General features: G+C 36.6%; 2 protein-coding genes across 3 annotated transcripts in view; one reads left to right on the top strand and one right to left on the bottom strand.

The window, feature by feature from the left end:
• The window catches only part of Uba2 (Ubiquitin-like activating enzyme 2), a 9,237-nt gene extending 1,030 nt beyond the window's left edge, over positions 1-8,207 (top strand). The window contains exons 2-13 of one of the 2 annotated variants that reach the window (XM_043010216.2): positions 1,166-1,320; positions 2,029-2,182; positions 2,562-2,695; positions 2,874-3,045; positions 3,425-3,539; positions 4,544-4,653; positions 4,803-4,932; positions 5,341-5,453; positions 5,734-6,009; positions 7,046-7,128; positions 7,278-7,405; positions 7,891-8,207. In XM_043010216.2, coding sequence (XP_042866150.1) covers positions 1,166-1,320; positions 2,029-2,182; positions 2,562-2,695; positions 2,874-3,045; positions 3,425-3,539; positions 4,544-4,653; positions 4,803-4,932; positions 5,341-5,453; positions 5,734-6,009; positions 7,046-7,128; positions 7,278-7,405; positions 7,891-8,036 — 1,716 coding nt within the window. In that variant the 3' untranslated portion in view covers positions 8,037-8,207. Of the gene's footprint in view, positions 1-1,165; positions 1,321-2,028; positions 2,183-2,561; positions 2,696-2,873; positions 3,046-3,424; positions 3,540-4,543; positions 4,654-4,802; positions 4,933-5,340; positions 5,454-5,733; positions 6,010-7,045; positions 7,129-7,277; positions 7,406-7,881 lie in introns of both variants that reach the window. The other variant, XM_043010215.2, reaches the window with a different exon arrangement.
• Positions 8,208-8,650: 443 nt separating this feature from the next.
• Positions 8,651-12,500, bottom strand: part of LOC122249402 (uncharacterized) — a 3,916-nt gene continuing 66 nt past the window's right edge. The window contains exons 1-5 of the mRNA XM_043010217.2: positions 12,306-12,500; positions 10,573-10,764; positions 9,878-10,313; positions 9,457-9,590; positions 8,651-9,206 (exon numbers count right to left, since the gene is read on the bottom strand). The exon at positions 12,306-12,500 is cut by the window's right edge and continues 66 nt beyond it. Of these exons, the coding sequence (XP_042866151.2) occupies positions 8,808-9,206; positions 9,457-9,590; positions 9,878-10,313; positions 10,573-10,740 (1,137 nt within the window). The 5' untranslated portion in view covers positions 10,741-10,764; positions 12,306-12,500 and the 3' untranslated portion in view covers positions 8,651-8,807. The remainder of the gene's footprint in view (positions 9,207-9,456; positions 9,591-9,877; positions 10,314-10,572; positions 10,765-12,305) is intronic.

Here is a 12,500-nt window from a genome sequence, read left to right as displayed (position 1 = left end):
ATGGAGATGATTTTCACACCTCTAATAAATCCATGAGCAGGAGTTGGTGGTTTTTGGGATGGAGTTTGAGTCTCACAAGTCCGTCCACAACGGATTAACGTATAGTTTGGCTTCACAAGGTCATGGTCACCAAGGAGTCACTGGGGCATTTTACTCTATAGATTCAGTTTGAATCAATTTTATTATTTTTACTATTTTTTGTTATTATTATTGGTAATGTATTTTTTTATTATTATTATTGATATTCTTTGTTGGAATTATTTTTTTTATATGATTATAATTATGATTGATTGTATTCAGTATTATATTTGTTATTATCATCAGTATTATGATTATGATTATTCCTATAATTGTTATAGTTATTATTTTATGTCATTATTATTATTATTACTGTTTATTATTATTTGTTATTATTGCTGTTATTGTTGATATTGATGATGATATTATTTTTAATATTATTATTATGATTATTATATTTATCATTTGTATTATCTTTATTATAATGATTGTTAGTTTCATCATCAGACATTACTACTGCTCATCATGATTGTCATAGTTTACATTATTATAACTATCACTACTGGCATAGATAATCATAGCACCATAGTGTAGGTGACCAGGTCTCAGCTTGTTTATCTTCTGGAGTTGTAATGGGATAAATTATTATTATTATTTGTATTATTATTATTATTATAATAATTATTTATTACTGTTATTATTATTATTGTTATTATTATTATTATTATTATTATTATTATTATTATTATTATTATTATTATTATTATTATTATTATTATTATTATTACTATTACTATTTATTACTGTTATTATTATTATTATTATTATGATTATTATTATTATTATTATTAATACCATCTTTATTACTATTATTAATACCATTATTACAACTATTATTACTTTCCCAAAGACTTCATTACTACAGTGTTGGTTTTGGCAACATATTTTACTTTATTTAGCTAAAATTGATTTGCGAGAAGATTAGACTCCTTTGGCAAGTATGACCTATTGTACTTATAAAGTATTTGATCATTATAATTTTTTTTTCTGTTTACTTCATGCTGGTTATTTACTCTTAGCTAGCTTTGTTTTTTAATACATATGGATAATTTTACATTTTTAAAATTATATTTGTATCCCCTTTCAGATTGATTTGGATACTATTGACGTGAGCAACTTGAATCGCCAGTTTCTTTTCCAAAAGCAACATGTTGGCCGGAGCAAAGCAGAAGTTTCAAGAGAATCTGCTCTTCGTTTCAACCCCAAAGCTAATATCAAAGCCTACCATGACTCTATTACTACGTAAGTGTTGGTGTTCGATCATTAATTACGAGTGTGTCCTACCCCATGCCATTGATGAAGAACTCGTACGGTGCAGTTCTGTTTTAATGCTTCTTTTCATGATAGCTCTTGTATTGGTGATCATATTTACTGATAATGTGCTCTTATGCTGCTGTGTGATCAGGTTTTTCATGTAAGGTACACTTGAGAAATAGCAGGAGTAAATCAACACACAATTACAACTCTTCAACCACAGTGAATCACAACCGAAATCTGCTTCCAGTTCCTGTTGCTAAAGTCTGAGGGATCTGTGACTTTTGTTACCTTGTGTAATAGCCATTGCTGATTTTTAAAAGAGTATCTCATCCTTCATACCTTCCTGGTTGCTCAAAATCTAGACTATGCTGAAGGATGGAGAGAGCATTACATGATGTAAATATTTTACATACAAGTTAATCAAAGACACCAGTCTATGTTTTGCCCTTTATGAAAGATAAAAATTGTTAATTGGCCAGAATAAAAGATTCATTCATAGTAGCATTAACCCATTGGTCGTGGTATTAAATAAAGATTTGTGCTGTAAGATGGCTGGTTTACATGTCTGGCAATTTTGTCATCCGCGTCTATGACCGACTCTGCCTTTGCAGTAAATCATGCCATCCGATGCTAATGGGTTAACAGTGATAATCAAGTTATTGCCTTGTTTGAATAATTTCAACTTTTTTTCAGGACAAAATATGGGGTGCCATTTTATCAAAAGTTCACACTTGTGATGAATGCACTGGATAATAGAGCTGCAAGGAACCATGTGAATCGTATGTGCTTGGCTGCTGGGGTTCCTTTGGTGGAAAGTGGAACAGCAGGCTACTTGGGACAAGTCACAGTGAGTTTAATCTTATATTTATTTTTTCCACTTTTTATTTCTTTTTCATTCCTTTTTATATTTGATGTATATATATAGAATACTTGAAACATGTCTTACAATTTATTGCACAAAAATAGCGATGAGATTTTTAACCCATTCCCGCCGGCACTGTTCCGTCTTTGCATGGCTGCAATGCTGGGGCTGTCGAACGCATCGGCCTAAATCAATTATACGATTGACGACGCATTCAGGCACGCGGCGCTATGCATATTACATAATCTCCGTCTGTGGACGGCAGCCGGCGGTATCGGGTTAATTACCAGTAATAATCGTTAAATACAGAAATGTGTTTTCAGTGCGAGTTGATAATTCTCACTTTACTTTGTTTTTCTCTCAGGTTATCAAGAAGGGAGTGACTGAATGTTATGAATGCCAGCCAAAGCCTGCACAAAAGACATTCCCTGGTTGCACCATCAGAAATACCCCTTCAGAGCCTATTCACTGCATAGTGTGGGCAAAACATCTTTTTAAGTAAGTATTAATGTTATTTTCAAATCTTGTCTCTATCTTCGGGGGAATCATTATGTTCAAATGATATGAACACATACGCATACAATGTGTGTTACTTTTAGATTCACAAATTTACAAAGGAAATAGAAACCGAGCATTATAAAGTTGTTGTTTTCTAATGATGCATTTTAACCAACAGCCAGCTGTTTGGTGAGGCAGATCCAGATGAAGATGTGTCGCCAGATTCTGCAGATCCAGAGCAAGTAGGAGAAGCAGGACAGTCGGCTATGGAAACAGAAGCTAATGATTCTGGGAATGTTTCGAGAGTCTCTACAAGGGCATGGGCATCATCACACAACTATGATGCAAAGGTATGTGCTATTTGTAGCTTTGATCTAGGTTCCTATTGTCATTTGCCAGGTACTCTTTCAGAATTCTAATGTTTATTTATTTATATTTTTAGAAGCTGTCTTTTGTTTAAGAAAAATAAGATCAGAAGGTTAATATCGAAATTAAATGGCCTCAGAAAAAAGAGAATAATAAGTTATAAGGTTCCAGATCCACCTTGATTCTTCTTTGTTTTTGTATTCTTTGAGGAGGAATCCAGGTGGATGCAAAGCATCACAACGTGCTATTCTTTTCTTGTTGTGGCAGTTTCATTTTATCAGTGCATATATGATAGTGCGTACACCAAGTACAGTTAGGAAATAGTATGTGAATACTATTTTGAAACTAATTATTTCCTTACAGAAACTTTTTGGAAAACTGTTTGGTGATGATATCAAGTACCTGCTGTCTATGGACAAATTATGGGAAAAGCGAAGACGACCGACACCATTAGATTGGGATGAAATGCCAGAAGCAGGTAATCCCTTTTACTATTTAAAGCTCACCAAAGACACTTCAGACATTCCTTAACCCGGGCATTCGGGGCCCATCGGGCGGCTTCCGTCGCGGCTACCTTCGGTCGTTATCGACGCTCATCGAAACGCTCGAGATTCTCGGGCGCACGGAGCGCGAGGGGGGGCTGTGGGCCGCGCTCACCCCGAGCGCCGGCCTTGGCCAGATATCTCGTCGGCGGCGTCGGACGCGAAAACCACGAAACGTGTCAGCACATCATCCGGCGTGAGTGGGTTAAGGGGTATTACAATACAATCAGAGGAAACACTCCATTTCTTACTCTTGGGTAATGTTATTAGATGATGGCCATGTAATATTATTATGATTACTTGTTCATGTTCTATAAAACAGCTGATTAATTCCAACTACAGAACTTGTATTAGAAACTTTTCACAAAATTATTTAGTAAAATGTCAACACAAAAAATATAAATGCTAAACCCCATGGAGCATGTATTTATTAGTAGTAATCAATCTGTGGAGCAGGCCTCAAGAAAATTTGACTTTTTTCTTTATTTATTTCTTTAAGAATACATACACCTGCAAATTTTCTTGAGGATTGATGTGGATATAATTCCCTTGTTCTGTCTTGTGAGATAGCCTCCCTCAAAATTAAATAAAAATTGAGCACAATGAGTTTTCTAGTAACTAAACCTCTTTTCTTGGCCACACACTACCTATCAGGCAATCTCATCACAGAGATACTGTATGGAGATCCTAAACACAACTCAAATGATTTAGTGACTACTTCACTTCTATTTCAAACCCTGGAACTCTTCAGTTTATTCTAATATGTTGATATGTAAAGTCTTTGATCACGGATTAGTGAAGTTTATAAATTGCATGCAAATTTTGTGAGATGAGGGGACAAAAGTATGAAAAGATTTTGGGGACAGTTATATTTTGTAATAAAACTAGGCATTGTTACATTTAAAGAAAACATTAACTGATTCATTGATTTATGGTCCAGATGTAATTGAAGATGGAGAAGGATTGATTCAAGACCAACGGCCATGGACCATAACCCAGTGCCGAGACGTAATGGCCTCAGCAGTTGCCAGCCTTCACAAGCGTCTTGCGGTAAGTTCCTGACATTGTAAATGCTGCTAAACTTCTTCCTATGACAAAGTTAGGTAGGCTAAATAAATTATGAAGATTGGTTGTGGCGTTGTTCAGCCTAGACCACCTGGATTATAGAAAGAGACTGATTGCACATTCCTTCCATACAGGGACTTCCTGAAGGCGATGATCTGGTTTGGGACAAGGATGACAAGGACAGCATGGACTTTGTTACCGCCTGTGCAAATGTTCGTGCTCACATTTTTGGAATTCCACAAAAGACCAGATTTGATGTTAAATGTGAGTACATTTTTACTTTTTGTTTGTTTCTTCTGAAGAAACTGAAAATCTAAAAATTAGTTGAACCTGAATACCAGCAATGCTGGAAAAGTGATGTTTGGTATTCTCTAAGAGAATTTTTTTTTTTTAAGTCATAAAAGGGAAGGAAAAAGAGCATTTATATAATCTGTTACCAGAAGATAATCAGGCTCCTCATCCATATATTATAATCTATTTTATAACTTGTGTGCCAAAGTGAAATTTCGTAAATGCTTTGCTTTTTAAGATTACTTCTGTTGTCAATTGAGAGTAAATATATTGTGTGCAAATGAGTAGAATTACATAAATGTGTCATTTGTTATCTTTTAAAACATTTTTTGTTTTATTATAAGCATAGAAATATGTTCTAATGATCGTTACTCCCCACAGCAATGGCTGGAAATATCATCCCTGCAATTGCCACCACAAATGCAATTATTGCAGGCCTTATTGTCTTAGAAGCCATGAAGATCCTACAGGGAAGGTTCAAAGATTGTAAAACTGTAAGTTGCTATATATATCAATTTTTTTTTCTAATTCATGGTTGCATTCAATTAACTATGTTCTACTTTAGGATATCATTGCCTTCTCTCATTTCTACTTGATTTTGATATTCCTCCCCTTTATTCCATTCTTTAGCTGCCCATTTGACGAAACTTTTCCCCAGATAATCTCATAATAAATTAATGAAATAAAACATTAGTAGATATATATTGTAATATATCAAACAATTTGGTATTCTTATTGACATACAGTATATTTATCATTTGACTTTTTTCTCAGGTGTACCTAAATAGGAGACCAAATCCCAAGAAACGCCTTCTGGTGCCCTGTGTGTTAGATAAACCCAATCCCAAGTGCTATGTCTGTTCTGAGAAGCCTGAAGTGTCAGTCCGACTGAATGTAGAAAAGATCACAGTGAAAGTGTTGGAAGACAGGATTTTGAAGTCTGCACTCAACATGATTGCACCAGATGTTGAGCTTTGTGATGGCAAGGGCACAATCCTCATATCCTCAGAAGAAGGAGAAACCGAAGCAAATAATGATAAGCTGTTAAAGGTAGGTTATGATCATATTTTAGAAACTAGTAGTGCTGCTTAATCTGTTGAATACAAATGATGTGAATGTGACCAATGGTAGAAATTATAGTGGGGTCTGTGTGATGTGAATGTGTTGAGGCAGGTAAAGCTTTTTAATTATCTGACTTTTCTATTTTTGTTTTTTTACAATCATGCTAAAAAGTAATAGCTTTATTTAGTGACAGATGATGGAAAGTATCATAATTACTTTAATTACTGAAACATGTTTAGTTTAAAATGTGAAACATAGATGGCATTAACATGGCACCCATCCATGTCATGTGCAGTGGCTGCAATGTTCCTCTGTCCCAGTATGATGGCTTTGTTCTGTGGCATCTGCAGTTGTAAGCGCAGGTCGCCTTCCTCATCTCTATCTCCCATTTTTTAATATGTTGGGGAATGATTACTTCTTTCATGTTTACAAAAGAAAAAAAAAAAAAGTTGCTTCTTGTACTCCCATAAAACTATGATACTTCTGTCAGACTGAATGTAAATGAGATAATGAGATTACTTGGCCTCTGTGCCACAATTTTAGTCTAATACAATATTGAGAAAGCCTGTCAGATGACACACACAAGCCCCATATTGAATTAAAAGAATTTTTTGACTAACACAATCAAGACTCGAATGTCATAGTGAGTTGAGAAAGCCCTAGATATGTTGCGTGATGCTCCTTCCCTCTGAAATAGCCCATATTGAATTAAAAGAATTTTTTGACTAACACAATCAAGACTCGAATGTCATAGTGAGTTGAGAAAGCCCTAGATATGTTGCGTGATGCTCCTTCCCTCTGAAATAACACCTATCTGGTATAATGAGCAGGTCTGAGGCCCATTTTGTTACCTCATATCCAACAGACTAAACAGTTGATATAAAGTGTACAAATAACACATACTTAAATGTATCCCATCATATGTACGTTATGTTGAAAGTTACAAAATGAAGTTGTGTAATCCCCATTTTTATGTAGTTTGCCTATGCTAATGATACTTTGTCTGATAATTAACCTCTTTCAGGATTTTGGCATTCAAGAAGGAACGAGATTGAACTGTGATGATTTCCTTCAAAATTATACCCTTGTAGTCAATGTTATTCACAGGTGAGTAGGGATAAAATCAAACAAAATATTGATGCTTGTATAGTTACACTGCATATGGCTGATATAACTACTATCAGTTTTTCCTGTAAGTATAATGGTAGATTTAGAGCACCCACTAAATATAGCTTTGTTTTTTCTTTTGTTGATAGTGAGAAGTTAGATGATGGTGCTGAATTTGAAGTTATTGGTGATCCAGATGAACTGAAAAAAGCCCAAGAAGAAAAGGCTAAAATGGATGGTGTTGGAGAGACCTCGTCTGCAGCAAATAATGTTCCAGGTAATGTAATTTGGTGTTACATAACTCTGGATATGCAAAAATCATCTTGTGGCTGTCGGTAATCAGTGATTCTTGCCATATTGTATGTCGCTAATATTTGTGTTCTTATAAAATATTTATTACTGCTTTAGTTGTCTGTTTTCTTATCCATTGATAGCTCTGTACAAGGCACTTGTTTTTATGAGAAACATACAAGTTGATATAGTGTATTCTTTGTGGCAGTTCAAACAGATTACTTTTCTCTCCCATACGGCAACATAAAGGAAATCTCCAGTCTATAAACTAGTCCATTATAGATAGTTCTTAAAACACTACAATGCTACTTTCATATGAAGGCTTTAATAATATACAGCTTCAGTAAACACAATCTTCCTGACCTAGTATTTTGCCTCTTAAAGACCCAAATGTTACAAGCAAATTTGATATTTGCATCCTTCTCTCCACTTTCATAATTTCTAAAGCTCATTTCATTTTAGATACTGCAGCATCAACCACAGCATCAGATGATGAGTTGGTGTGCCTGGACGACGACTATGTCAAGAAGAGGAAGGCAGAGGACGAGTTGCAGAATCCAACCAAGAAGATGCGTCCTGGCCCAGTGGATGACGATGACGACTTGATAATATTGTAGAGTAGGACTTTAAGGATGTATGTTGTGTTTACATTTAGAATTTCCTCCTCAATTACAAAATTAGTTTATAGAGAACGAGTCAGTGTAATTTTATATTTGAAGCTAAAATGATAGCAAAGTGTACCCTTTGATTTTTTTTATGAAATATTAAAAAAGAAAATGTATATAAAATTTCATTTCCCTAGTACCTTTATTGGAAGCCAGAGTTATTACAAAACATCAATCTAGTACCAGGCATTGATAATGTGCATTTAGTTCTATGAAAATGCAGTACAAGATTAAAAGGCAGTTTTGTAATGAAATGGCACTGCAGACAATCTCTCCTTCTGATGGTGGCACTGCAGACAATCTCTCCTTCTGATGGTGCAGCAACTAAATAGGGCCTGACATGTAGGCTACAAGTTCTGCTAATGTACACATTGTTAAAAAGCATGATAGAACCAGATCTGGCAGCAGTGACATCTCCCTTATGCTGTCCAAACTGTCAATCCTCAGATCTCAGATCTGTCAATCCTTGTCTTGTTTACCTTGCCTTTTGCCAAGTACAGTAACTGGCTTTCAATTTGAAGTTGCAAACTATGAAGTCCAAATGGATAATAACAAATGCTATATTAAAAAAAGTTTTATTTTTAACTTATTGAGCAAGAAAAATCTTGCCAAAGAATACATACAAGTGGATACATCCTTTCTCCACCTAAATAAAACCTATAATACTTGATTATATCAACTGGATATTGTAAAACTAAAACACACATCTTATTTCTTTTTTTCTTACGAACCCTTCTTGGATTTTGCCTTTACTTCCTTCGACGAATCGGAATTGGTCCTCTTGGCTGGTTTCTTGGTTGCTGCTGTCCCTTTGCCCTTAGAGGCTGCCTCCAGCTCATTACTCTTGGTCTGTTTCACTTTATTGGCTTTGGGAGGCACTTTATTTTCTTTCTCACTTGGCACCTTTGTTTTTGTTTTCTCTGCCACTTTATCTTTGGTCTTCCCTTTGGGGGCAATCTTCTTAACACTCGATTTACTTGCTTGAGTATTTTCTTTTGACTTAAGCTTTGCCTTTTCTTTGTCAGGCTTTGCTGCACTTTCTTTTTTAGCCTTAGTCTTTTCTTCTTTGTCTGCTTTGGGTTTCTTCTCGCCCTGGGTAAGGCTTTTATATTCCTTGTTGAACTGAAAGTGGAAGGCAGATAAAAGGTTAAATCCCAGTAAACTTAAAACAGTTGGAACTGCCAATATATATTATACCAGAATCATGAACCTTTTCACATGAAAATTGTGGATATTCTATTTGATCATATAATCCCATGTACCAATACAGCACATGTGACATGGCAATAACCACCATTTTGTATTACCTTGTAAGCATTATTACACACATCAGGAAGATTTACATTAATCATTTACAAAGTGAAATACTAACCTTAAACCTTCCATGTGCTCCTGCTGATTCTGCACTTGTCTTAGTTCTCAAGATTGTTCCTTCCTCGATGCCTTTCATGAGAGCAGACTTAAGGAAGTGTCCCTTTCTGGACCAGTCTCTGTCTGGGTACTGTGCTGTTAAAAGACAAATGGTACATTTAAGTAAACTACGTTTTTAAATGAATCTACTGCATATTAACTTGACTATCACTAACCCCGAAAACAAACGTAACCCTTAGAACAAAATGAAGACGTAAAAAGGTATTGCTAGCATGCATAAAATGAAATGGTGATAATGTGAAAATCGCCATTCTTTGATTTGAATAACTTTCCAGTTGCCCAACCGCATTATACCATGAATTATAACTTTTTTCAAAAGAGACGTACTCTGTGTTTAGAGAAATGGAGCTTGTGAAACTTACCCAGCAAGTACTTCTTAATGCCAGCATAGGAAATCCCTTTCCTGTCTGTGTTTGCCTTTACAGCTTCTAACACCACTTTTGCAATACTGTCCACAGGGGGTTTGGCTGTTATTTTCTTTGCATTAGTCTTCCCAACTTGCTTTTTTGGCTGTGTTGGCTTGGGTTTCGACTTTGGTTTTGGTTTAGGCTTGGGTTTCTCTTCCTCCTCCTCCTCCTCCTCCTCCTGGTCGTCTTGCTCCTCCTCCTCCTCCTCCTCGTCCTCTTGTTCCTCATCCTCATTTTCCTCTTCCCCGTCTTCTTCATCTTTGTCGTTTACCACATCTTTTACTTCACTTTCATCTATTTCATCTTCCTCCTCTTCCAATTCATCATCCTCTGCAGCCTCCTCTTCCTCGTTTTCGTCTTCATCCCCCGATCCATCTTCATTGCCCTTTGCCTTTGAATATTCAAAATACATGTACATCCAGAATGCAAGAGGCAACTGTAACAAGTGCAACATATCCCAATTCCCATTATCTAAGGAGAAAATATGAAGTCAAGACATTCTGCAGCAACGGGGGGGGGGGAGGGAGGGGGAGAGAGAGAGAGAGAGAGAGAGAGAGAGAGAGAGAGAGAGAGAGAGAGAGAGAGAGAGAGAGAGAGAGAGAGATAGATAGAGAGAGAGAGAGAGAGACAGACAGCGTACGCGCACTTACATCGGGGTCATAATCATCATCGTCCTCGTCTTCGTCCTCCAGGGCAAGCTTATCAATCGTGTCCCCCTTCACCTCCGGCGCTTCCTCCTCCTCAGCAACATCAGAATCTACTTCTGCTTCATCTTTTTGCTTGGTAGCGGTTTTGACGGGCCTTTTGCGGGGGGGCATGTTCCCTTTTTTCTGGACGGTTATCTGAAGTAATTTAACTCAATAACAAATATGTTTAAGTTTACAACGAAGAGGTCACTGCACAGTATTAAAGAGGCGTGCAAGCTATGATTTCTATCCTATCAAAATTAACGATAATTGTTACTTTATGGTAAACATTATTTCGGTCTTTCAAAAGTGAAAAGCCTCCAGCTAACACACCCATAATCAATTTGTGCATCTAACTGGAAGGAAACACACCATTTGGACAACATGGAATCACCTTAGCCAGTGTTGTCAGGAAAGGCGAACCATTTTTTTTTCATTTGACGATAATTCAGGGAAGCATGCATGCTTTATCTGGCTTTATCTTACCAAAATGTACACGATGGTGTTTTTTTGTTAGCCAAAGAGATAACGGCGATTACGATTACGTTGTTCTTCAAGTCTGCAGATTTATAGTGTATCGAGTGTGGTTCAAGACAAATAATTTTGTTTCATAAATTGTGTGTACAGGCGCTGTACATTGTGGTCTGGTTACTTTTAATTACAGAGATGGTTCCACAAACGTTTTGTCAACAAGGCGGCAACGAGCAGTCCTACGTGACCTCATTTACCCCTATTCTTTCCTAAAAATTCAAGTAATGGGTAAAAAGAGCTCTACGTCATTAAGTGGAAAAAAACGCGAGCAAAGCTTTGTAATTTTGGAGGGTTGCTCGCGGTTTCTCCATTACTGAGGATTCATCGAGTATTTTGTCGGTCATAACTCGCCCGTCTGGACGGTTCCCGGATTTATAGTGTATCGAGTGTGGTTCAAGACAAATAATTTTGTTTCATAAATTGTGTGTACAGGCGCTGTACATTGTGGTCTGGTTACTTTTAATTACAGAGATGGTTCCACAAACGTTTTGTCAACAAGAAGGCAACGAGCAGTCCTACGTGACCTCATTTACCCCTATTCTTTCCTAAAAATTCAAGTAATGGGTAAAAAGAGCTCTACGTCATTAAGTGAAAAAAACCGCGAGCAAAGCTTTGTAATTTTGGAGGGTTGCTCGCGGTTTCTCCATTACTGAGGATTCATCGAGTATTTTGTCGGTCATAACTCGCCCGTCTGGACGGTTCCCGAGCGTTTGTCGATGCATCAATGTGTTAAAAAAAAAGGCCAAATCAAACAGTGCATGTCCCCGCATCAGTGAGTTTAGGTCCAAGTAAAACCCTTTCTGGCATTTAAACACCTGAACTTGCCATGCAACCTTGCACAGACATTTCAAACAAAAGTAGTCTGGGCGATTAAAGACCCCTACATTATCCATGGCATGTGAAAGAAAGTTAAAACAAATGTACAAAATTTGGGAAGGCACACCTCAATATCTACATTTTCCATCCCTGTTAGGATAATAGTTTAACGTTACCTTTGCTGCGCCTCAATTTCCAGATACCATCTTAAGTTTTGTGATCTTAGCACTTAGGCGGGGAAAGCCCATGCTTTCATTGGTAAATTTTCTTGCAACATTTTTTATCTCTAAAGCTGTCGATACAAGCACAATTAAGAAATACGTAAACAATTATCACAAAATAATACTTACAATGCAAATAAAAGGCAAAATCCCTGTACGCAATCAGTCTTCCGCATTCATGTACAATCACTTGTTCTTCCAAGGTCGGTCAAGGAGACTACTGCCGAGTTTCTCGAGCGGATCCTGTGTCGTCGCGCCAAAGGTCTTGCTGCTTTGTCTCCGTCAGTAGTTGCAAACCACCGCATAACAATCCACTGCGTATTC

This window comes from Penaeus japonicus, unplaced genomic scaffold (genome assembly GCF_977035675.1).
Source record: "Penaeus japonicus unplaced genomic scaffold, GWHDUDI00000001_assembly GWHDUDI00000026, whole genome shotgun sequence".
Lineage (NCBI taxonomy): Eukaryota > Metazoa > Arthropoda > Malacostraca > Decapoda > Penaeidae > Penaeus > Penaeus japonicus.
The sequence above is the reverse complement of the archived record's forward strand: the minus strand, read 5'-3'. Positions and strand labels throughout refer to the sequence as shown.